The sequence below is a fragment of the Opisthocomus hoazin genome, chromosome 4 (genome assembly GCF_030867145.1).
Source record: "Opisthocomus hoazin isolate bOpiHoa1 chromosome 4, bOpiHoa1.hap1, whole genome shotgun sequence".
In the NCBI taxonomy this organism is placed as follows: domain Eukaryota; kingdom Metazoa; phylum Chordata; class Aves; order Opisthocomiformes; family Opisthocomidae; genus Opisthocomus; species Opisthocomus hoazin.
This window is the reverse complement of record NC_134417.1, coordinates 55,412,132-55,438,472: the sequence shown is the minus strand read 5'-3', so window position 1 is coordinate 55,438,472 and position 26,341 is coordinate 55,412,132. Positions and strand designations below refer to the sequence as shown.

At 43.3% G+C, this 26,341-nt stretch overlaps 1 protein-coding gene across 2 annotated transcripts in view; it reads left to right on the top strand.

The window, feature by feature from the left end:
• The window catches only part of CHN2 (chimerin 2), a 176,581-nt gene extending 150,446 nt beyond the window's left edge, over nt 1-26,135 (top strand). For both annotated transcript variants that reach the window (XM_075419085.1, XM_075419084.1), the window contains 6 exons: nt 3,452-3,536; nt 5,973-6,146; nt 7,942-8,019; nt 19,759-19,896; nt 21,152-21,257; nt 24,295-26,135. In XM_075419085.1, coding sequence (XP_075275200.1) covers nt 3,452-3,536; nt 5,973-6,146; nt 7,942-8,019; nt 19,759-19,896; nt 21,152-21,257; nt 24,295-24,466 — 753 coding nt within the window. In that variant the 3' untranslated portion in view covers nt 24,467-26,135. The remainder of the gene's footprint in view (nt 1-3,451; nt 3,537-5,972; nt 6,147-7,941; nt 8,020-19,758; nt 19,897-21,151; nt 21,258-24,294) is intronic.
• Nucleotides 26,136-26,341: the final 206 nt, after the last annotated feature.

Genomic DNA, 26,341 nt, shown 5'->3' with positions numbered 1-26,341 from the left:
TTCAGCAGGAGTCCGCAGGAGAGTACAAACGCACATGTATTCAGGCAAAAGTCTGAAAAATCTGTTTATTTTCTTTGGATGCAATAGAAAAGTCTTCAAACTCAGTCAAATAAACAGCAAAATTGTCTCAGAAACAGCACCATATAATGCCAGTAAAAACCATGCATTTCAATTCAAGGCAATTTTTAGTTTGTTTCTGCAATATTGCTTAAGGGATTGTTTTGTTTTGCCACGGTATTGGCGCTCCTTAACTTTGGTCTTAGTTTCTCCGTCTGTGAACACGACTCAGACACAAACTAAAGCTGCATGAGATAGCACCCGCGGGGGCAGTTCTGCTGTTTGGAAGCAAGGGCACCAGAGGGCTGAAGGGTGAAGGTGGGAACACAGGGAGGCAATAAGAGGAGACATACAGTCTAGTATTGGGTGAGATTGTCCAGCAGAGATGATGAATGTAAGAAACAACTTTTAATTGAAAGGACTGGAAAGGAAATAGAGTGAAGAAGTTAGGAGTTAGACATTGTGGAAAGAAGATGAAGACTGAACAAGAAAAGTGCCGTGTATAGTCTGAAATGTCATGTTTTTGGCTTATATGAAGAAATGCTTCCCTATAAATTGTTTTTAAAAGCTGGAATTACATGTCGACTGTAGCCCAAGCAGCCCGAGCTGAGGACGGGGTAGGGACCAATAATTAATAGATCTTGATCATGTTTCCAGAAATCTAAGCCCACACCATTTGTAATGATGCAGTTACAAAGGATGGGGCAAAATCTAAAAGCCCATCTCAAAAACCTAAGACCTGCTGTTACGTCTCCTTGTTTAAAACAGAGAAAAGGTCAATCTTGCAGGCAAAATTCCCATTTACTGTTGAAAAGTGTTGTGTACAAGCTTCGGGCTGCATCCAAGTTTTGTGTTCGTAAGAACAGACTTCCTTCATGATTTGTTTAAAATTAATGGCAAGCCATGAGGGACTTAATTCAGAACTGCATCTTAAGGGATTTTTTGCACCTTCATCTAGAAACTTTTGAAGATCTTCCTTTTTCAGTTAGAGGTAGTGAATATTTCCCTTTTTCAGCCTGACCAGAAACCACCAAGACTCACTTTTCTCAGGGCATTTCAGCTGGCAACTTGCCATTTGAGCTAAAACACAGATCCGTGAAAAATTGAAGTGAATGAATAAAGAAAGCTTGAATGAATAAAGAGGTCTAAACCTCTGAGGGCCACCAAGCTGAAGGGAACAAGGGAAGGGTGCACAGTCAGCACTTCTCAGATGAAGCCCTCAGTCAGCATTGATGACTGTTTCCCATTAATGACAGGAGAGATCAAGGAATAATCAGCTACCGTTTTCTAAATATGCCACAGCGAGATCAGCTGAAATAAGCTGTATGTAAAGGGAGCAAGTAGGCCCCAAATATCCTAGCAACTGTGAAGGACTTTAAATGTGAAATGGTGCAGTTTTAGAAATCCTGAATGAGCTTTTACAGCTGCTTCTCACGAGGTTAGCTTTTGTAAACCGCTACAAAGCAGAAGACATAGTTAGCTATCTACCTACAGCAGATGATTTTCACCCACAATTAAATGCGGGTGCAGACCTACTAATTATGTGGTTATCAGTCTAAAAATGGTAAAGATGCAGGCATAATTAGTTGCATCCATGGGTTTGTATCCACTGAAGTTCACATAGAGCATATGCCTGGAACTCAGGTCACCAGCTGATGTTAGGTAGGGCCATTTACCCCCACTAAAAGCCGTCCCTGAAATTCATGCTACCCACCCTGCAAAATAAGATGAAATGAGAAAGAATTATATGTCTATATCTATCAATCTATCTATCTCAAACTTTATTGCAAAGTATTGTTTCCCAGAGATACACATTTTTCTGAGAGGTAAAATGCTATTTCAAAAAAATAAATATGACCAGTCCGACATTCCAGTTTTGACCTTTTACTATCAAAAGGGAGGAAGAATTTCTATTGCTTTAAGCTTATTCATGAAATTATTGACTGTAAGTAGTCGGTCAGGAGTCATTTGTGGTCGGATTCACGTTTTTATCACTAAATCGGAACAAGAGGTCTGCATTGAAATACTTCATCTTCCTGGGGAATGGACTGAAGAGCACAGGCTTGTTTCAGTGCGATCCTGCAGACTAATGGGGTGAAAACATTAGCAAGCCAAGTCCTTGGCTTAAAACTTCACAAAATTTATCTCAAAAGGGCAACGACCATTTTTCTACTCTATGAAAAGTAAAGAGCAGCTTTCTCCATCCCAGAGGGTGGAAGTGGCCTTTCAGCCATCCACCCGATGGGTAAACAAGAGCAGCGAAAAGGAAAAGGAAGCATTAGCAGCCGGAGTGTGCATGATTTATGTTTTGTTAGGCTCAATTAAGTCTCCGGCCAGAACTAGCTGATACCATGTCCGTTCACACGGGTGTAGCCCTCACTATTTACTCTTCTTTTCAATGAAAATGAAATGCTTACTTGACCGGAATGTACATCTTCAGTGAAAAGGCCTTCTGCTGTAGCCTTTTGAAAAGCAGCGGAGGAAGCAGCGGTGGTGTGCAAAAGCTGGCTGGGGAACCATGGGCTCTGTCAGCACGCAGGTCATTTTATTCTTCCTGGTTTACTCATGTGTGGACTGTAGCAAAGTGAAGTTTGGTCTGCTGAAAAAGAGCCTACTGACATCTTTTCCCTATGTGAGTTTACTCACTAGAGTGGGGAAGGGTGTCGTTTGCTTTTATCACTAATGGATTCTAGTGTGCAAAATCAGATCGTTACCCATCCGCTGCCTGGAGTGGCTGCACAGATCATTCATTGTCATCCCTGATACAAATTTACAGCGATCGCCTTGAGGTTTGTTCAGTGTTGAAGGGCATACAAACGCACATGTAACACCATAGTCGCAGCGTGCTCAAACCTGCCTGGTGCTCTTACAACATGGGTCTTGCACCAGATCTGTGGTCACACGCATTTGTGGGGAACCATAACATGGTGCATTCGAAGGGACTTTCTGTCACCGCATTTCCCCTACTTTCAAGTGATCTGTTGAAGAGTGTTTGAATCATTCCTATTTTGTTTGAACTAGTCAAATAAAAGCGCTGACTGCAGTTCCTTAGATTATGAGTTTTACTTTTCTTTCCTTTGACTAGTGAATGTGGTTTCCTCCCCTCCATTGTAGCTAAAATGTCAGCTAGCAAAACCGATTTGTTTTCAGTGCCGCACACAGCCCAGTTTTCTGTTATGTTAAGCCTATTTAAAGATAAACTTGAAGATCAAAGCAAATTTCTGTTCCCGTGGTTTATTTCATCTAGACTTTGGAAAGATGTGGGCACCGTGTGCTAAAGATTTACTCCTACTGAGTCTTCTGTTGTTTATCCATTTCAGTTGTTCCATCTGTCAGACCATCTGCCTCCCAATGACCCCATTTCTTCTCCCTGCCCCCCATATTTGTATTACAGGTCCACACGTTTCGAGGTCCGCACTGGTGTGAATACTGCGCCAACTTCATGTGGGGTCTCATCGCTCAGGGAGTGAGGTGTTCAGGTAGCCCTTCAAAATTTTTTGTCATTCTCTTTAAATGCTCAGACATCTCTCCTATCCCCAGCTTGCACTCCCTGCAGGAGTGGGGGTAGGGATTACTTTACACAAGGCACGAAATCCTCCCGCGCAAGGTAGAGTGTTGCCATTTTCCCCATTAGCTGGTTTAGAAATGAAGCTGCCAGCCCTTGGTTGCTGAGGGTGACAGTATTACCTTGGTCACGTGTGTGCCTTGGTGCATATGTTAAGAATTATTGTTTGTGGTTCAGTTATACTTCAATGTTTTTATGTCTTAAGAAACAAGCTTTTGAAATTGCAGAGCCAGTCAGCAACTAGGCTTCATAACTCATCTTTTTGCCACCGATGGCTGAGAAGTGCCCTCGTCTGCAAAAAGACTCACCTGTTTCCTGTAAAATACCGTGCATTGCTGCAAGCCTTCAGTAGCCCACCTCGAGGGAAGGCAAAAAACACAGCCTTCGTTTTCCCAGAGGATTAGTTTTCTGATGCCTCTATAGTTGTATCAGCATTTTAACAGCACTTTAATTGCTTAAAATTTGTTTGTTCCTTTGTGAAAAATAATCCATCTTGCAAAAACGCAGTAATCTTCACATTGAGATCTTTTGGATTTAGCAGGTGAAATGGGTATCTAGTGCATTGCAAATGAGGTTTCATAACTTCTTTCTGTGGACCTTCAATCCCTGCCACGTCTCACCTGAGTACGCTTTTGTCTTACCTCTCCCTGCCCTGACGTTCCTGGTCTCAGACTGGCACTGAACATGTCCAACCCTGACATCTGCATTTCATGGGTAGAGGAGGTGGTTGTTACATAAAATTTAGACAGCAGTTTGAAGAGTCAAAATACCTTTCACAAATGTAAAGTTTTAATAAGTGCAGTCTCAGCTACTGCTAAGTCTTGTCTGCCTGTAGATGCATAATAGTAACACAAGGAATATGAGAAGGACATTAAAAAAAGAGGAAAATTAATAGTAGTTTGCTTTTCAAGCTATTTGATATTAAACACAAGTGTGCAAAAACTGACCTCCCCAGTGCATAGAGCTGTATTTCTTCACATACATAAAATATTAAACTTACGAAAAGGTTTATGTATTTAGTATGAAGCATAATACTCTCCCTCATTAAATTACCAACATTTAACTCTGAGTAGACAGATGCATTTGGATTTAACTTCACATGCTTGGAGAACAGCACGGAAAACAATACAGAGAGGATCCTAACTGCAGCTGCTCACATTTGTTTAGATTTCACAGAACAATAATGTATTATGCAGTAATAGCTGTATGGAGAAACACACAAAACCCACCAATTCCATTAAATGTGTAGGTGTGTTTGTAGTGATGATATGATTTTCCTTGATTAATATTTTGTAGAGAATAATACTGAAATATGCTGCAAGTAATAGAGATGTTTACATTCTTAATAGCTTGGGCAGTAAATCAACATGAAAAAACAGTAAGTAACTTATTAGTGATGACACTAGACATGTTAAGTTATGCCAAAAGGTACTGTCAGTGATGGCTGTGACTGGGAAGGCATGAAAACAATAATCAGAGTTATGTGAGAATGTAACTCACGATAGTGGTTGTTGCCTTACTGATGCTTACAAATTCATTTGGCTGAGTATTTGAATCTATTAGAAAAATTCAATTTGTGGAGATCAAGCAGTGATGTTTAAGTTAATAGAAACCCATCCATGCAACCAAAAGTAGGATTTGACTCTGGAGTAAAAGACACCAAGAACCATTTGTAAAATGAATCTCTTTTTTACATCATGCCTTTCACAGCGTTTTATATGCCTAAACTGACCTACAGACTAAACACTGGGGACAATTTAGTCACCAGCGAAGTGAGAAGGCAGGGATGGCGAGGCTGCTGATGTGGGAGAGCGAGCCAAGATGCGACACTGCAGGGATGTGGAAGGGGAAGGGAGGCACGCTAGCTCAAAGCACTGTCCCAATTTGAGTGCTCAGGTGAATCGTAGGTCCTTCACCAGTTAGCAGTGCTAAGCCACATACTGGCCAGCAGAAGACAGTTATTACTGTGCTAATTTTATAAAAGGCTAAACTAAAATACTCAGAAATGAAGTCCCACGTCCTTTCAAACGCAACACCTAGAGCTATGTGTCGGGCAGTGAACTGACCCAGACTGCAGCAGGGGTCACCTCCAGCTCAAAGGTGTGTGAAGGACATGCAGAGCTTATATAGCTTTTTTAACAACTATACTGGAGTTCACTTTGCCCACCATAAGTTTTTTACAGGAGATTTCCATACTTGTCTTTCTCAACTCCATCTTATTTATTCTAGCTTTGCTGACTGATAGGGAAGTTATGCCACCCTTGCTTGATATGGCCCAAGGAAATAAATTGTTACACAAGACCTATCAGAATTAGTATTAATTCATTAACCTGGCTAACTTTGTTTACAGACTGTGGGTTGAACGTACATAAGCAGTGCTCCAAATACGTGCCAAACGACTGCCAGCCAGACCTCAAGAGGATAAAGCGAGTCTACTGCTGCGATCTCACCACGCTGGTGAAAGCCCACAATACCCAGAGGCCAATGGTTGTGGATTCGTGCATTCGAGAGATCGAAGCAAGAGGTTTGTGTGCTTAGGAGAGCTGCAGACACAATTAAATGAGGACGACTTGAATTACGTGCTAAGCTAGGACACGGTAGTATGCTCATGCACACGGAAGACAGGATGAGAGAAGGTTTTTTTTTTAGTGTGGGTGATACATTGCTTTGCCTTAGCTAGTAAAATTAAATCATGGCATTTCATAATGCAATTTCCTGAAATGCTTTCTGAAAACATGTCAAAACATGTATTACGTTACACTTCTGAAAGGGGTGAACTTTAAAGTGAACTTTAAGTTCATGTTTATTTGTCTTTTTTCATTAGTTGCTTTTAAGATACCTAGGGACACTTCCAATTTCAGAGTAATCCGTTTAAATCAAACCCATTATTAATAACCTTTCTGGACATCATGGGCAAGAAAACACAAGTGACTGGAAGTGACTCAGACAAGTGAGGTCACAGGCTGTGGCGTTTTGTGGTATGTCGCAAACTGCGCAGGGTTTCACATGGTGCTCGTCTACTGACTGATGGATGCTGTGGCTCAGGCGGCATGTCGCAGCCGAAGCTCCAGCTTGTGACAGGTTTTTGCTGTGCAGAAGCATACAAGATTGGAGAAATACCATATCCGCTCCAACAAAACACAGTATTTTTGCTTTAGATAGCAAATGTTGTATGTTGTGCTGCCCACTGAGCAAAATTTCCCTGTTAGTCATAGCTTCAGCACAGGAATCTCGTAATGTTGAATTCATGGCATCACAGTGATCTGCATGGCAACACACGAATACTAGCCACAGGGATTTCAAAGCCACGCATCATCTACTAAAATGAATCAAAGATTTAAAAGTAAATCCCCTGAAACTGCTCCGTAAAGCTCTACCAGGATTATGTCATCATTGCAGGGACAAATAGAAAGAATAGCTTGGACTAAGACAGAAGAGCTTTACCCCGATGATATAGCAGGAAGCTACATTGCATTTGAGATCTAATCACTTACTTGTACATTTATTGATTAAGAGAAAATCTGCTGCCCACTGTCTGTTTTTTCAACATCTTTAAATTTCTTTCTTTAATTGCTGTTAAACTATGTAAGATACTGATTTTCTACTGAAGAAAACAAAGTGTACTGGATAAGTAGGTTAGCACTGTGCATAGTCACAATAAGGAGCTCAGGGATTAAAATAAATAAGGTGTGTGTAACTCTGCTTGGCTAGCTGTACCTGCTCTGCTGGGCTGCCCTGCATTTCATGTTGGTGTGGAGCAGTGAGGGGAGAGTTGTGCAAGTGAGCGAGTATCTTGTGTTGAAAGAATTGTAGAAGGGGTGTACTGATATGGAGAAGAGCAGTACCCATCACATCTGTCAGCTGTGTATAAGTAAAAGCTGAGAGCAAAACTGGGAACAAATGTGCTCACAGGGAAAGGCAGTCTCTTACTTGCATTGCTATTTATCGTTAAGCAACTGGTAAAAGGAAAGGAGGACTCTAAAGCTTTATTAATTATAGCCAAATCCAGGAAAATCTCCTGCATAAAATGAATAAATCATGACATCATCACATGTCCCACCATTAGCAAATTGCAATATTTTCCTCTAAGATTATCAACTGCGTACCTAAAAAAATCAGAAAGTAGAAATTCTCAAATTCTTTAATCCTTGAAAAAACAACTTGAAATTACCTTGATCCTTCCTTAAATGCTCTGGAGTTTCACAGTATGATTAATATTTTGCTACACTTACTAGATCTGTTGTTCTTGCTTTATTGTTTTTAAGCCTGAATATTTGCTGGTTACTGAAGCAAAGTTAACCAAGAACATTTTGTTTCAGGTTTAAAGTCCGAGGGCCTCTATAGAGTCTCAGGCTTCACTGAGCACATTGAAGATGTGAAAATGGCCTTTGATCGAGGTATACCATTTTTTAATCTTGTACAGTTTTGATCTAAGGTTTCAGTTTTAGGACTTTTCAGTTCTTCCTGTGTTTATATAGGTACTGTGGTAATGAAACTGGCATATAAGCAGAAGTACAGAAAGCAACCTGTCTTTTCTGAGTTCTTAGATTAATCGGTTGTTCTTAAGAAGTCATATTTCATAATTGGAAGGAATAGTTAATAGTTTTCTTAAGAATAAATCATATTTCATAGTTGGAAGGAATGGTTAAAACAGTATCACAGAATCACAGAATGTTAGGGTTGGAAGGGACCTCTGTGGGTCATCTAGTCCAACCCTCCTGCCAAAGCAGGGTCACCTACAGCAGGCTGCACAGGACCTTGTCCAGGCGGGTGTTGCATATCTCCAGAGGAGGAGACTCCACAACCTCCCTGGGCAGCCTGTTCCAGGGCTTCGTCACCCTCAGAGGGAAGAAGTTCTTCCTCATGTTCAGACGGAAAACAGTAACTAATGGCAGGCAGAAGGCTAAGTGCTTGCTCAACCGGGCAGCACAGCCTAGGCTTCTAGTTCAAATACGAGCCTAGAGAGTAGCAGGGGAAAGCTCTTGGTCCTGTCTTTAGTAGACTCAGTGCATTACAATACGATAATCTATTTACAGAATCACAGAATCACAGAATAGTAGGGGTTGGAAGGGACCTCTGTGGGTCATCTAGTCCAACCCCCCCGCCGAAGCAGGGTCACCTACAGCAGGCTGCACAGGACCTTGTCCAGGCGGGTCTTGAATATCTCCAGAGAAGGAGACTCCACAACCTCCCTGGGCAGCCTGTTCCAGTGCTCCGTCACCCTCAGAGAGAAGAAGTTCCTCCTCATGTTCAGACGGAACTTCCTGTGCCTCAGTTTGTGCCCATTACCCCTTGTCCTGTCACTGGGCACCACTGAAAAGAGCTTGGCCCCATCCTCCTGACACCCACCCTTCAGATATTTGTAGGCATTTATAAGGTCCCCTCGCAGCCTTCTCTTCTTCAGGCTGAACAAGCCCAGTTCCCTCAACCTCTCCTCGTAGTGGAGATGCTCCAGTCCCCTCACCATCCTTGTAGCCCTCCGCTGGACTCTCTCCAGTAGCTCTTCATCCTTCTTGAACTGGGGAGCCCAGAACTGGACACAGTACTCCAGATGAGGCCTCACCAGGGTAGTGTAGAGGGGAAGGAGAACCTCCCTCGTCCTGCTGGCCACACTCTTCTTGATGCACCCCAGGATCCCATTGGCCTTCTTGGCAGCCAGGGCACACTGCTGGCTCATAGTTAACCTGTCGTCCACCAGGACACCCAGGTCCCTCTCCCCAGAGCTGCTCTCCAGCAGGTCCACCCCAAGCCTGTACTGGTGCATGAGGTTGTTCCTCCCCAGGTGCAGGACCCTGCACTTGCCCTTGTTGAATCTCATCAGGTTCCTCTCTGCCCAGCTCTCCAGCCTATCCAGGTCTCGCTGAATGGCAGCACAGCCTTCTGGTGTATCTACCACACCTCCCAGTTTGGTGTCATCAGCAAACTTGCTGAGGGTACATTCTAACTCTTCATCCAGGTCGTTGATGAAGAAGTTAAACAAGACTGGGCCCAGTACTGACCCCTGAGGGACACCACTTGTCACCAGCCTCCAACTAGACTCAGCGCCGCTGATGACAACCCTCTGAGTTCTGCCATTCAGCCAGTTCTCAATCCACTTCACCGACCACTCATCCAGCCCACACTTCCTCAGCTTCCCCAGGAGGATATCATGGGAGACTGTGTCGAAAGCCTTGCTGAAGTCAAGGTAGATAACATCCACAGCTCTCCCTTCATCTACCCAGCCAGTCATGTCATCGTAGAAAGCTATCAGATTGGTCAGGCATGATTTCCCCTTGGTGAATCCATGCTGACTACTCCTGATAACCTTCTTTTCTTCCACTTGCTTGATGATGGCCTCCAGGATAAGCTGCTCCATCACCTTTCCCGGGATGGAGGTGAGGCTGACCGGCCTGTAGTTCCCTGGGTCCTCCTTCTTGCCCTTTTTGAAGATTGGAGTGACATTGGCCTTTCTCCAGTCCTCGGGCACCTCTCCAGTCCTCCAGGACCTCTCAAAGATGATGGAGAGTGGCTCAGCAATGACATCCGCCAGCTCTCTCAGCACTCGTGGGTGCATTCCATCGGGGCCCATGGATTTGTGGACATCCAGATCGCTTAAGCGATCCCTCACACAGTCCTCCTCGACCAAGGGAAAGTCGTCCTCTCTGTAGGCTTCTTCTCTTACCTCCGGGGCCTGGGATTCCTGAGGGCCAGTCTTAGCACTGAAGACTGAAGCAAAGAAGGCATTCATTAGCTCTGCCTTCTCCGCATCCTCCGTCACCAGGACACCCGCCTCATTCAGCAGCGGCCCCACGTTGTCCCTAGCCTTCCTTTTGCTGCTGATGTAGTTGAAGAAGCCCTTCTTGTTGTTTTTGACATCCCTTGCCAGCTTCAATTCCAGGTGAGCCTTGGCCTTCCTCATCGCATCCCTGCATGCTCTCACTACGTTTCTGTACTCTTCCCAAGTGGCCTGTCCCTCTTTCCACATGCCATGCACCTTTCTCTTCTGCCTGATCTCCGCTAGAAGCTCCTTGTTTAACCATGCAGGTCTCCTGCCTCCTTTGCTAAATTTCTTTCTCAGGGGGATGCATTGCTCCTGTGCATGGAAGAAGTGTTGTTTAAAAAGCGACCAGCACTCATGGACCCCCCTGCCTTCGAGAGCCCTGGCCCACGGGATTCCTCCCAGTAGCTCCTTGAAGAGGGCAAAGTCAGCCCTCCTGAGGTCCAGGGTTTTGATCCTGCTTATCGCCCTGCTTCCTCCATGCAGGATCCTGAACTCGACCATTTCATGGTCACTGCAGCCGAGTCTACCTCCAACCTTCACGTCCTCCACCAGTCCCTCCTTGTTTGTTAACACGAGGTCCAGCAGCGCGCCTTTCCTTGTTGGTTCCTCCACCACTTGCATCAGAAAGTTATCATCAATGCTCTGCAGGAACCTCCTGGATTGCGCCTGCCTAGCTGTATGGTCTTCCCAGCTGATGTCAGGGTGGTTGAAGTCCCCCATGAGAACCAGGGCCTGTGACTGTGAGGCTGCTTGCAGCTGCCTGTAGAAGGCTTCATCAACCTCCTCCTCCTGGTCAGGTGGCCTGTAGTATACACCCACCGTAATGTCACCCGTGTGAGCCTGTCCCTTAATTCTAACCCACAAGCTTTCAACTCCTTCTTCACTTGCCCCCAGGCCAAGCTCAATGCATTCCAGTTGCTCCCTCACATATAGAGCAACTCCCCCACCTCTCCTTGTTGACCTGTCTTTCCTAAAGAGTCTGTAGCCATCTATGACAGCATGCCAGTCATGCGAGTTGTCCCACCACGTTTCTGTGATGGCGACCAAGTCGTAGCCGTCCTGCTGTATAATGGCTTCCAGCTCCTCCTGTTTATTGGCCATACTACGTGCATTGGTGTAAACACACTTGAGCTGGGCTGTCAATCTCACCCCTGGCCTTGGCACTCCAAGCCTAGGCTCATCCCTAGTGAGCTGGGCAATATCCCCTTCCCCCTTCGAACCTAGTTTAAAGCCCTCTCAATGAGCCCCGCCAGCTCGTGGCCAAGAATTCTTTTCCCCCTTTGTGATAGCTGAGCTCCACTTGTTGCCAGCAGGCCCGGTGCTGTGTATACCTCCCCATGATCAAAAAAGCCAAAATTTGACCGATGGCACCATTCCCTGAGCCACCTGTTAACCAGGTGAGTTTTCCTGCCCCTTTCAGTGCTGTCCCCTGCCACTGATGGGATGGAGGAAAACACCACCTGCGCCCCTGATCCCTCAACCAGTCGCCCTAGTGCCCTGAAGTCCCTTTTGATGGCCTTGGGACTTCTTTCTGCTACCTCGTCCCCGCCAACCTGCATTACCAAGAGGGGGTAGTAATCAGAAGGCCGCACCAGACCAGGGAGTTTCTTCGCAACATCCCTAACCCGGGCCCCAGGGAGGCAGCAGACTTCCCTGTGGGATGGGTCCGGTCGGCAGATCGGGCCCTCTGTTCCCCTCAGAAGGGAATCGCCTATGACAATGACCCTCCTTTTTTTCTTAGTTGAGGCAGTTGTAATACGTAGGGCTGTCTGACTCGTTCTAGGCAACCCCCTGGATGGAGCCTCACCTTCACCCACATTCTCTGTGGCCAGTCCCTCACATTCCAGAGCCCCATACCTGTTGCTTAAGGGCAACTGAGCAGGTGAGGGAGGCCGGGGGGAAATTCGCTTGCCCCCCCGAGCAGGGACCTGTTTCCATTCCCCCCCATCTCTTAGGCCCCCTCTTTCTGCTCGGTGGCAAGAGGGATGGGGGTTCTCTGCTTTCTGTGGAGCCGCCTCCTGCTGCCGCTGCCTCAGGGACGGCAGGGTGCGGCTCCACCAGTCGATCTCCCTCTCTCACTCCCGGATGCTCCTCAGCCTCTCCACTTCCTCCTTCAGTTCTGCCACCAGGCAGAGCAGGTCATTCACCTGCTCACACCGAACACAGCCGTTGTCTCTGCTGTCCTCCGGTACGAGCGCCAGGCTCAGGCACTCCCTGCAGCCAGAGACCTGGACACCCGCGTTCTTGCGTGGGGCCTCCGTCTGGGTCCCCACACTCCTTCGAGCAACACCTTTACCACGGGTGGTAACCATGGCTAGAATATCTCCTGGAAGAGCGATGCCCACTACTTGAGTTGCCAGAAGGCTGCACCCTGCCAGTCGCCTTCCCCGCTCGCCCTGCCCGCGCGAACTGCTGCGCCGCTCCCGGGCTGCTGCGCCGCCTCTGTTTGCCGGCTCTGTTCGCTCGCGCTCCCTGGGGGCTGCTCTTATCCCTGAGGGGGTTTGGCCGCTGTCACACTCGACTCCGCCCCCGCTGAGTCAGAGCTGCTGCTCGTTGGCACTTCCCGCTTTCCCGCTGAGGGGGGGGGGCTGGGGTCTCCTCTTTCTCTCGGCGCTTTTTGACGCCTCGCCGCTGCGGTTTTGCCACCGGAGAAAGGGTCCCTCGGCGCGAGCCTCTGCTCCAGAACCCTTCACCTTCAGTAGCTTCGCCGAAAATGAGTTTATGAGTTTAAGAACCAGGAACTCCAACTGGGAAGTCATTCTGCATGTAGCCTTGTAGAAAGCAGTGCGCCACTGTGCACTTGCTTGCATCTGCACTGTGCACGTGGTTGCATCTGCACAACGAATGAGAGGAGCATTGGGGAGATAGGTTGTACAGCATACTGAAAAACTAATAATTAAAACACTGCCTGTTAATTGTTATTACCATCCTAGTAGCCCTTCTGAATTGATTTAGCTGATTACCTTGGTTCTGGTTGTGCACACGGTCTTTGCACACAGGGCTAATTTTAAGTATACATATTAATGGGGCAAAGGAGGGTCTTCATCAACAGAAAACACATTTTCAAGTACATTTAAGAAGTTACATAAATAGTTTTCTTCTTTCCCATAAATAGTGGTTTCCTTCCTCCTTGATTTTTTCAGGTATTACCTCTGCCATGTTAGGGAATGGGATCAGACACAGCCCAGTGATTGCAAGCCCATGGATATGAGGCAGGTCCAGGTCAAGCCAGGAAGGTCAGCCTGTGGGTCGGGCCACCGAACAGAAGGGTGCATGGCCAGGCACAGGCACGGCTGTGACCCAGCTGGAGGCAGCTACAATGTCGCTTAGGCAGGGACTGAGGCCCTGGGGGCCCATGGGCAGGAGGTCTAGGGGCTGCTGGGGAGGCTGGGCAGGACCAGCAAGGTCTGTGGGTGGCACATCTTACACTTACTGGGCCTGCGTACTCTTTTGTTCAGAGACAGTTTGTCACACAGCAAACACTGACAAAGAAAGTCCAATTAAGAATTTCCAAAGTGACTGTTTTCATTCTATACCAAAATACCTTTTAAAAAATAATATATATTTTAATATGTGTGGAATGCTGCAGTTGTGAACATATGTGTATATACACATAGGTCAGCCATGATTTGGGTGAAAGAGATGCACAGTTATATAACTGCTGTCGCAGGAAGACACAAGTTGCAGATGTGCCACATGAAGCAGTGCTACTGAGAGGGTCACAGTCCCCATACGTCCCACTCTGCTCCCTGCAGGTAGATCTGGTCCGGCAAACCCTGTTGTTCTATGTGTTAATTGTCCTCTAAGTGTACCAACCTGAAAGAAACCCAGAAGGAGAAGCACAGATTGAAGAGGGAAAAGTTTGAAGAAAGCAGATGGAAATTTATGTCTGAGCGTGACTTGAACACTGCTGCAGCTGTAGTTCCTTTGCAAATGCTTCAAACCATTTGAGCCAGTGCAGTTTTAGACAACATATCTTTTATTACTGCCTATTGTCATGGCATAATCTGGTGGCAATACACACTTGAATTAGACGCACAGCAAGGAAGAAGGTATGATTTACTGGCAAAGAAGGCAGCACCTAGAATCACAAAGAGTAAGGTCACAAGTAGTATCAGATTTCCAAAGGAAAAAAACGCATAGATAAACATGAAAGCAGAGGAAGCAAAAACTGGGTTAGTATACACAGGCTGTGGGGAAAACCATTGCACATAGATTGATAAATAGCTGTGTCTTCATCTTCTTTTAACACTCTCATTAGGGAGAAGGGAGAAGAAAGGAAAGAGAGAGTGTTGCCATGAATAATGCTAAAAGCAGTGGAACAGTGAAGAAAACCTTGTTATGAGAACTGCTTGACTAGGGTACTGCTGAGACCAGAAGCTGAGAACTTCACTTTACAGTTTTGAAAATGTTTTCTCCCTGAACTGAGATGAAAAAGCAGGAGTTGCGGTTTTTTTGCAGGAAGGGATTTGAAGAAAACCAAAATAGATTTTTTTGTTCTGACTTGTGGGCTGTGCAGCTAGAAGGTTGTTGTCAGCTGGCAGAAGGTTGAACTGGCAAGACGCTTCCAGCCTGACAGCTCAGAGCTCGCTTCCCTGTCAGATCCAAGTTTACAGAGACAGGGAGCCAAACCCTCTCTTCCGCATCCCAGCCCCGCAGGCAGGAACATTGCTTTTCTGCTGCCCAGTTACCCCTCCTTAAGCCTAGAAGCCACAGCAGTAGGGAGTGGACTGTCCCAAGGATGTGGAATATTCCAGATCTCTGTCCCAGGTGACAGAGCTGGGAGAGCAGGGAGCTGCAAGCCAGGTGGCAGCTTTCACCTCCAGCAACGCCTGGAAGTTTTTGTTCAACTTTCATTTTCTGCCCAGAAAGTAAAGTTTGTGGGAATATTACAGAACTGTTGTTTCCACGTTCACTACATAAAATTATCATATTTTTTTCAAAAGTAAAAAAAAAAATATAAGAAAAATTTTGTCTGAAATATAAAATGGAAAATTCCTGGTCAGTTCTGGCTAATAGATAGGTGTTGCAGCAGAAACAGCCATATCTGTGGCCACATCACTACCTCAGACATCTCTGGAGCACGCTGCATAGCAGAGGTAAATGTGTTTTAAAAGAGCTTGGGATAGTCAGCTGCCAAAGAGGAAGGTGAGAGCAGGAGTATGAACCAGAGAAGAGAACTATTTAATTTAATGGATGGTCCTGGCACAATACTGGAGGATATACACTGGCCAGGAATAAATTTAGTTTGACAATTTAAAGACCTTTTTTAACCACCTGAAAGCAAGGCTCTGAAACAACCTTCTAATAAAAGCAAGGATAAAAACCTTAACTAGTTTTAAAATGGAAGTTGAGGGGTTTACGAGAAGGGTCATACAGCATGGTGCCTGCAGCAGCAGAGCACTGCACTCCAGCATTACAGAGGTCCCTCCCTGCCTGTCATTTCCGAGTCAGTCTAGTCCAATCCAACGTAGACTCTGGCTAGAATGCCAGTAGAATGCTAGTATTCTGCTAGTAAAATGCCAGTTTTGCATCTCTGGAAATGCAGCTTTTAATAAATGGGTTTGAAAATAAACAAGGAAGGAGTCCTCCCATTTAATGTGTAGGATGCATCCTTCAAATAATGCCATCAAGCTTTCTGGTTTCCCAAGGTCTTCATCAAGCCACAGGAGCCAGAAGACGGTATGATACAGGGATGTGGCGCAGGGCCTGACTCAGCTGTAGGGTGCCTCTCCTGCTGATTTCAGGTGCGGCTGAAGGGCCACAATGAAGAGAAGCCAGCCCTTCCCCTGGCTAATTCTGCCTTCCCAAAGGGACGCTCACCTGTTGCTTCCAAAGGATTACAGGGAGAACAGAAGAGCAAAGGCGAGTTTGGAAGTTAACAGCTCGGGAAGAAACTGGCATCCCACCCTATTTGGACCCAATGAAGCTGTAATAGTTGGTGTTAAAACAGGGAGAAGTTGGTCCTCATCTGACTTAAGCGAAGGCTCCCTTCCAAAGCCAGAGCAGTGTAAATACCCCTACTGTAAATTAGCATTAGGCTCTCTGAGGCACTGACAATGTTCCATTTTAGTGATTTTTGTAATGAGAAGGAGGGGAATAATGTGGATTTATTTAAAATGGTGAATGTTGGTGCTGTAGAATGACAGTTGCTCTCTGTCAGCATTGTTGAGCTGTGGCGTTGTGGCATCCAGAAAACCCTCATTGTGTGCTTTATCCACAGAGCTGCCATTGTCACCAGTGCATTCTGTCCCCCCACTTCTTTGTATGACTGGCTGGTACTATGCACTTGCTAAAAATATTATGCTGTTAAATATTACATGAGTACTTAGAGGCATCCTAACTCATACTCACACTCTTTTGCCAGTGTAGCTGAAAACCTGTCAAATGCCAAATCCAAAAACACTACAGAAGCTCATTAGCATGGCAAAGGTTGTACAATAAAAACAAAGCATTAGGGAAAAAGGAGCCTGAGTAGAAATGCAATTCAGTGTTCAGAAGGCACAGCTGAGGCTTTGAGAAGGTCATACTTATTCCATTTCATTCTCTAATAAACTACTGGTATATTTCTGTGGCATCCAAAGTCAGCTGAAACGTTTAAGGAACAGAGTAAAGACTTTCTTTGTTGTGAGATATTCAAACTTCAACATATTGCAGCAAAAGATGTTGAAAGGCAAAGTAACAAGGAAAGAGAAATGACAGCTTTTGGGTAGGATTTGGTTTGTAAAGCTGAAATGAACTACATGTTTGTAATCCAAAATACTAAAAAAAAAAGATTGTATTAACATATGGCCACTGCAGTGATACTGAAAATACTAATTACAATCTGAAGAAATTTACTGTGTTGAAGAGTTAAAAAAATGGTTATGGTAATGCAGAAGGTACCATATCAAATAGATGTGGTTGATACAGTATTGTATTGCAGAGGACTCTGTGTGAAATATGTGTCATGACTTTACCGACAATGATTTAACTTTTCTTCCTAGTGCTTTGAATTTGAAGTGTGTTTAAATAATAATACAAATCCTGGAATTTGGTGAGGTAAGAAATAAGTGCAGCTTGCCAAGGGCCTTCAATTGCTGAAACTGAAAGGAGAAAAGAAAAAAAAAAAAGACAATATAAAATCTACCAAAGGAAAATAAAAGTCCACCTTCCCCTACATACCCACTGCAGAAACGTATAGGTATATTATAACAGATGTATTGTTATGCTCAGTTTAAAATAATCTTCACTGCATTTCCAATGAATGTACATTTGTCTCTGAAGTGAAGAGAAAAATCTTTAACTCAGGAATGAATGCATTTTTCATTTTGGCGAATTATCTAAATAAGAGGTATGTTTGAAGTACACTGTAGTTTTGAAGTACCTCTAGCTGAAGTGCCCCTTTAAGGAAGCTTGCTGGGCTGCTTTGTAAAAGTACTAAATAAATAACACTTCCATTTAGTGTACTGGTGACCTGGATAATAGATGCAACCTTCTGCTTTGCTATATCTGTTGTGATGCAGCTGCTGGCTCCTTGGAGGTATCTGTTTTCAGTGGAGCATTCTGAGTGCTCAGTGTCCATCAATTAAATAGAGCTCTCCACACAAAGCTTTACAAGACTAATGCTACCGTGCCTGGAACGTGTGGATTAAACAAAAGATTGGGGCAGTGTAAACATCCTCCTAGGGCTTATTGATGCTGTATTAAATGAAACGCTGATGGATGTATTCAGACTGCTCAGCTGCACCAAGAAACGCTGCTTGTTTTAAACACTTAAGCATATAATCTCCTCCTGATGAGAACATGTAGTGCTATTAGTCTTAATGAGAATTATGTGCATACATTGGACAGGACATATCCCTTCAAGATTAATGCCATAGGTTTGTATAAAATGTCTACAATCAATATAAACTCTTTTATTTTGCTGTGAAAGCTTTTATCACCATCTGAGATGCCTTCTATCAAGCACGTCCACTCATCTGTCTGTATCAGGGCATGTCCACAAGCGCTAGTTATTGCAAGACAAGCAAGGCAATGGCTTTACAGCATGTCAGCGCCTCGGTAGTAACAGCCCAAGCTCGTGCTTGCACCTTCTGGCAGGTACAAGCAAACTGCTATCCGTTGCTCAAGCAAGCATAACCTGTCATCGCCCCACTCACCGTATGGTCCTAATCTGCCCCATCCTCTGTGAGGGAAGCGTTGTTATCCGCACTTCAAATGTGGGAAGTAAGGACTGCAGGGTATAACTGATACCAAAGAAGCCTGAGGTGAAGCTGGGGATTAAATCCAGACAGCCTCAGACCCTGCTTGACCAGTGTCCTACCCCGTCTTTCTAATGGAAGACCACCAAGCATAGGCCCTGGAGAGGAAGACAGCAGAATGTCTCGGTCTGGAGAAAAACGTGGGTTTGAGAGTGCTAGATAGTACAGAACAGATGTAGTCGTTTGAACATGTAGTCATAATAGTGATCCAGCCTTGCTTCTAGTTCTTGTAAATTCACTCATTGCAAGCCATGTGTTGGTCAAGGGCTTGCCAGCAACACTGGTAAATGTTAAGCTCGTGATTAAAAGTGCTCTGTAGTGGAGTTCTGACTAACTGTGTTATAATATGTGGCAAAATAAATGTATGGCATTTCAGTTGCATAATTCATCTATTTAGCTGTTCATCCATTACAAGTATCCATATTCATTTAACAAATTGCGATCCACATTTCAGAATAAATTGTATAGCTAAATGCCATAGCATGTCTACTTAAATTAAAATCTTTGCTATAAATAAAGAAGTCAAATATGAAGACATCAGAGGGCATCCAGAAAATAAGGCAGCTTTCTTACTAGCTAATCAGTATAGATAGATTGGTGCAGGGCTTACAAGATTAGTATGTTTACTCTGATTTTTCCTACCAGTCTCCTGAGGGTCACTGGAACTGTATGTTATTTCTCTGTGCCTCTGTTTCCCCAAGGGAAAATGAAAAGAATGGTTCATACTCCTGTGCATTGATCTTTGGATAGAAAATACAACCTCAGAACAAGTTATTAATAGCTTATTTTCAGTGAATAAATGGGCCAAATTCAATAAATACATTATGAACATGATTTTTCATCCAACATTAAAACATTATGTGTGAGATGGTACACTGCAGATACCGTTGATATAATCACCAGACTCTCCAAAAGATGTAAGCGAATTAATAGTTTGCTAAAAGACAGAGAAACTACCATTCCTCATTCACGTACTGTAAAGTTGGTTGCAATATAGTCTCACTTAAGCCTTCGAAATGCTTTCAGCTTGTTTTTTCTTGTCAGGTTGTACACAATAAATCTGAGTTAGAAGCCTAGCCCTGCTTCAGTCAAAATTAGCCTGGTTTCAGAAAGATTTCTTGCTCCTCTTCTAGATGGTGACAAGGCTGATATTTCTGCCAGTATTTATCCAGACATAAACATCATTGCTGGAGCACTGAAGCTATACTTCAGAGACTTACCGATCCCCGTGATCACCTACGACACCTACTCCAAATTCATAGAGGCAGCAAGTAAGTATTGCATAGTAATTTGTACTGATCTTTAATTACATTTTCCATCCATAAAGCTGTCCACATTAAACAAAAAGAAAAGACAGACAACAAATTGGAAGCAAGGGTGGTATTCTGTTCATTACTTCCCTGCCACATCCTTCTTTCACATGAACATGAGGACAGCAACATTCATTGCCATAACATTGGCAGAAAGAACTGAGGTTTGCCTCAAATTCTGCTCTCTGGGGCACAGCCTTCCATGTAATGATAGTCCCTAATGAAAACTCACCAGGTGAATTGCATTCAAATCAGGTTATTAGCAACCATGTCAAAGACCTGAGGTATCTAAGAAGTAGCATGCTTTCTCCTTTAAGAAATATCCTTAGTACTTTTGAAATGGCACTCAGTGTATCGATAAGCAGGAGGAAGAGTGGTCTGTCTAACTGCATTGCCTTCCCTTCCCCTCTGGCACTCCCCATGCAGCCACAGATACCTCTCTTCTGCATTCTGCTCTTCCTCCTCGGCAGAGAAGTGATTCTTGCTCCTCACTTGTCCTATAAAGAATACACTCAGAGGAAGCTGTTCCTCTCCTGTCGATACACCAATCTCTTAAAAGCAGGACATCATTAATGTTCTAAAATTTTGGGCTCCTTGTGTCATGTGTATGAAAAGTCATGCAGCAAATATAACTCTGACTCAGTTCACAGCTTAGGAGTCTATACTTTTCATGTAAAACACATGTAAATCCTGCTCAGATTTTTAGAGAGCTTGCCACTGATGCTCTCCGATCACTGATATCTACATATTTAAATATGTTCAGAAATCCTTGTTGATATAATTCCATGCCATTTCAATCTCTAGCTAAACTTATATATTCAAGCAGAGTCTCTAAAAGCGTATATCCACACTCCCATCTGGTGTTGAAGGGTAATGGAAGTAATCTTATGTAAGATTTTAAAAAGTCAGTTCTGGGCAGAGTATTGTGAAGCACTTAACGAAGCTTCGACACTGTACTATACAGGCTTGTAGATAGAGCTACAGACCATAGAGACAACTATTGGGTGGTCTTGTTGCTGATTTCTTTGCAAAGCCATTTTTTTTTGAGGATGCAGAAGTTGCTGATAAGCTCCATGTTTATGAGTTTAATATTTATCCCTCCAAGCACAGTCACTGGCTTGTAAATGACTCCATAATAATAAGTTAGCTTTCTGAATTATTGCTGTTTACAAACAGAAAGCTTTATTAACATTAATCCTGTTTGATGTTTTTACAGAAATCTCCAATCCTGACGAACGACTAGAAGCAATACATGAAGTGTTGATGTTACTCCCTGCTGCTCACTATGAGACACTTAGATACCTAATGATTCATCTCAAAAAGTGAGTTAATTGGCATGCAGGATAATTCTTGAAGAGCTTAACAATTTTCTACTTTGAAAGAGAGATATTACAGAAAGTACCAATAAAGCTTCCATTAGGGCACTACCACTAAAACAATGATGTTACCAATAAGCAGACAGGCTATGTTTGTATAAATGCATATAAGCTATGCACATGTATAGCATAGATCCTTTTGCCAGCAGATCATTGCAAACCTTTGAAGAGTTAACTGAGATTGGTCTCACTTCTCTGAGGCAGATAATGTCTGAAAAATACAGGAATGATAGGTACTTCAGACATGTGCTAGATGTGCTGCAGCATGTCACTTGATCATGCTTTGCTTCTGCCTCCCCTTACCTCCTGGTTTGTCTTCTTAAATGATAACCCTAAAAGGAAAGAGCTGTCTCTTACGAGTTGTTTGCTCACATCACAGTTAAGCCAAGAATCAAGCAGGGCCTATTTTTGTACAACTAGTAAAAGCAATACAGGCCCTTAGCTGTTCTATGTCTTTTGGTTTTAGACACACGCCTGCCTCATTTGCTTTCCAAAGCTTCTTTAGGCATACATAAGGCATACGTAAGGCTTCATAAGGCATACAAAATTTTCAGAAGTATACAAAATTTTCAGAAGTGACTACATTTCACTTTTGAAAGTGGCTTGGGAGTGTATGGCCAAGTTTTCCAAGTTTTCAAGTAGGTACCTAGGAAAATTATGAAGTGGTCCAAAGCGGGTGCCTCACTTTCACTAATCTGAAGCAAAACTGATTTTCAAAGCCATGCTAGCTCCACTTTGCTACTTTGGGTATTTACATGCCTCAGGATGTTTTTAAAAACTGAAGCTGAATAAAGACTGGCACTGTCATCTCAAAGCAGGCCTTCATTTAAGGATATATTGCCCAAGATGTCCCTTGTTCTGGTTAAAATTTATGGTGCTATTTGGAAACAACAGAAAAGGGGATAGGGAGGAATAAAACTACTCACCTTTTAAACAACAAATCCTTGATCTCTTCTTAGTTGTCCCACTACTTGCAACACAGTTGCAATTTGGAGTATTTTCTGGGTTTGATCTGCACTATTCTGCACTATTAATGCCAACCTAAAAAGAAAAAGACCTCAACTCACGTAAAATTGCATCAGAGAGCTCATGTGAAGTGCATTTCATGCTCAATCAGGTTCTCATTATGCAGAGACTTTTCCTCATTTTAAATCAGCTCAGGTCATTACGACTGAGTAATTTTTCCTTTCGATGAGGCATTACCGGGGCAAGCAGGCGCTTCTTTGCACTCTGCAGAAATGAGATGTGCAAATATCTGCCCTTGTGAGCACATATGCGTGGACAACTCAGGATGAACCATGTTGGCTTTTAAGAAGGCCCATGGAGGCTGTAGGCAAGCGACCTGCATACGGAATCTGTACTTTCATGTCCTGGCAGCAAATTTTTAATAGACAAGTATTGACTTGCCTGCCTTCTTTTCCATGAACTGCACTACAGGCTTTGGTTCAGCTGTTGAGCTGAACTACCGATGAGACAAAAATAGTCCGAACAGCTGATTAAGCTTTCTCTCTCAAATACCTGCAAGTCACGCAATGAATTTCCTCTCCTTTCCCAAATTGTAGCTTTCAGCGTCTGCACAGAAATCAAGTGCATGTCAGTTCCTATGCAGAATCTGTTGGAGAGATCTGAATCCGAAAGAGGGAAGGATCCTTGAGATTCAGACTATGCTGTTCTGCAGATGAAGCATAGAGTCCCGACTCCAGCCCCATAAGGGCTCTCCCTGCACGGAGCAGGCGTGCATGGGTGTCAAGGAGTGTATGTAAAGACTGCAGGATCCCAGCCTCTGCACCAGCGCTGTTTCTCAACAGAAGAGAAACGGCACTGAGTTGTTGTTTAAAGCACAGGAAAATCCAGCAGAGGACAATGTCAGTCATGAAAAATGAGTTTGTCAGTCAATTAATTGTTTTCTGCAGTTATCTTTCTGATAACTTTTTGCTCAAAATTGGAGGAAATACAATAGCATGAGCAGTCCCCCCTGTGGTGAAATACTTACAATTCCATCCACGCTGATGCTGCAGTGAAGCTGTGAATCACTCCTGTGTTCACGCCCCACGCTCCTGCACAGAGGTGCTGGTGGGATTTACGTGGCATTGCACAGCAGTTTGACATCTGTGCTGTGTACAACCACGGGTGGAAGGCAGAGTGTTACACATACACTGGCACAGGGGTAGCTTGGGCTAGGCAGCGTCAGTTTGTCTCTTCTCCTTGCACAGCACAGCTAACATATCTGTGCTAGAAGATGAGGACATATCTGTGAGTAGGGGCACTCATGTCTTGTATTTACATGATAGTACCCATGTCAGGGAACAGAACAGCTTGGGCTTCTTCTAGGTATGCCTCTGTTGTCTGTCAAGGATAGATGGCATTTGTAGCAACCTGACTTTAGCAAGCCACCTCTCCAGGCTGCTCCAGCATTCAACCTCCTCCAAAAGTACAAGTGATCAGAATCTCTCAGCTGTTGGTTGGCCCAAGACAGCCAGCAAGGCAGAAATGTGTGAAGGGGTGGTTTCCTGCAGGCTGGAAGCATGTCTGGGTCATTGGCAATCAAAAGAAAATCAGGGTTTGTATTTATATTAGCACACCTACACCTCCGGTGTGATGCACACCAAGCCCAACGCACCAGAGAACTGCAGTTACTGTAGTGTAGAGGACTGCTCCATACATCATCATTTAAATCACAATTATGTTTTTCAAAAAAAACAGTTGCCACTAATTTTTATATCCATGGAAAGCCACATGGAAAAATCACTGAAGAGTCGCATGATGGGTATGTAGAGGCACTGGAAATCACAGCCCCGCCGTAGTTGCATTGTACTTGCTGTGGAAACAGTTACTATATTGAGTGAAATTCAAAATTGTTGCTGAAAAATGTCATTATCTACCAATGCTTGATGTGAAGCGGGACTACAGGTGAAGATGCATATATTCTTTTCTTCTGGGAAGTAAACAACTGCTTACTTTTTTTTTTTTCCTTCTATTTTAGAGTTACCTTGCATGAAAAGGAGAATTTTATGAATGCTGAAAACCTGGGAATAGTGTTTGGGCCTACTTTAATGAGACCTCCAGAGGACAGTACCCTTGCTACGCTGAATGACATGCGGTACCAGAAGTTAATTGTGCAGATTTTAATAGAAAATGAAGATGTTCTCTTTTAGACAAAGAGAGGCTTATCTTCAAAGCCATTTGTTTTAAAATAATTAGTTTGAAGGAAAAACAACATTTCTTAATTTTTTTTAACATAAAAAAACCTTGACTGCACTTCAATTTCTGCAAAGCTGCAGATGGATGCCAAAACGTTTAGGGAAAGCCTATGTCTCATAGGCATATGCCTTTTTGTAGAAGGGAAAAAAAAGGTCAGAAAAAATCCTCTTACCTTGTATCTTTTGCCTTGCCTCAGATGTATATTTGTTTTGAGAAGTTGCAAACAATTTTATTGTTAACTTATTAAGAAACACGAAACATATTTTAATATGGCTAGAGAAGCAAAAAGGTACTTAATCAGTGTTACTTGTATACACCTATACATTTCCCTCTCCCTAAGACATAATTATATATGTCAATTGTGAAGCAGAACCTATATTATAAAGATATTTTTACTTTACCTAGCTGAAAGAATGGCATTTTATTTTAACAAACTATAAATCAATGCGGTGCATTGATTATTTTCCATGTAATTCTTTCCTGCATTTTTACTATGATATATTGAAAACAATTACCACTGATGCAGTATTATCCTGACATACCTCTTTCATTGCAAGTGTTTTAAAGGAGAATTCTTTTCTTGTGTGTATTCCAGCTTTCCTTAGGTTTCTTCACATTTAGGCACTAGCATCCTAAGATTGTACACTTTTAGCCCTTTGATATTTCCCCAAACATATAGTATTTTCTCTCTTTTTTTTTTTAACTCCCGTGTAAAATATGGTATTGAGAATTTTTCAAAAGTCCTGGTGGTAGTGTCAGTTTCACATGCCAGATTTTTCTTGGATTACAGTAGTATGTAAGTTAAGTGATGCTGGGACACTGGATATTTTCTGGCCTTGTTGAAAAGTTAGCACTTTTTTGGGTTAATTATGAAGGATTTGGTTTTCTGTAAAAATCAAGTTATGCTTTGTCATGTTTCTGTATTTATAAATGTACGGTAAATCTGCTAAAAATGTAGGTATTTATCTTGAACGTGTTTCCTGATGGTTTGTTTTTTTAAAAAAAAGAAAGAAAGAATGTGGAGGAAATGTGGGAGTTGGTAAATTTAATTATTACCAAATTTTAATATTTTTCTCCCCTCACAAACATTGACCTACAGCGTTCATAGTCTAACTTCAACTTATTCCTAATGTTAAAACTGTTTCTCAGCATGAGATGTTTCTGCAAGCATAGAAAATCTACATACTTTACTACCAAACTCGATTTCAATACAAAAGAAATTACAATAATCCCTCATCTTGAGCATTTGTGTCATATGCGTGGTAACTCAGTGATGCAGTTTCCTGAATTATTTCAGGGAGTACATGTTTCTATTCAAATTGAAAAATATGTGTAACTATGATAATGAAGGGAGGTGGAGGGTATGACTGTAAATTTATCGTCTTCTAGAGAAGTAACTAAGGGCTAGATAGATTAACCCAAACTGCAGAGCAAATGCTAAATAGTCTGAGTTCCCAATGTTTCCATAGATCCTCCTGCCTTGTACAGGACTATTTGTTGTAGGTTATGTACTACTTAATACTGTCATAAAAATGATCTGGAAATGGTTTTATTTTGTGAAGTGAAATATGCTTTGTAATTTATGATAGTGTAAATGGAAGGAAAAATCCCATTAAATGTGTTAAGGAGTTCTGGTGTCTGTCACTCTGACCACATGGCAAGCTGCCAGATGAAAATCAATCGTTAATTACCATCCTGACATTGCTGGAAACTTTCCTACTTGGAAAACTTAGAATGGTTTTATTGAATGTCAGCAGTTCCAGATCGGCCCTTGGATGCCCATACTACCACAGCCAAGCCTATGCCCACATTTATTTTCTGCGACCGCC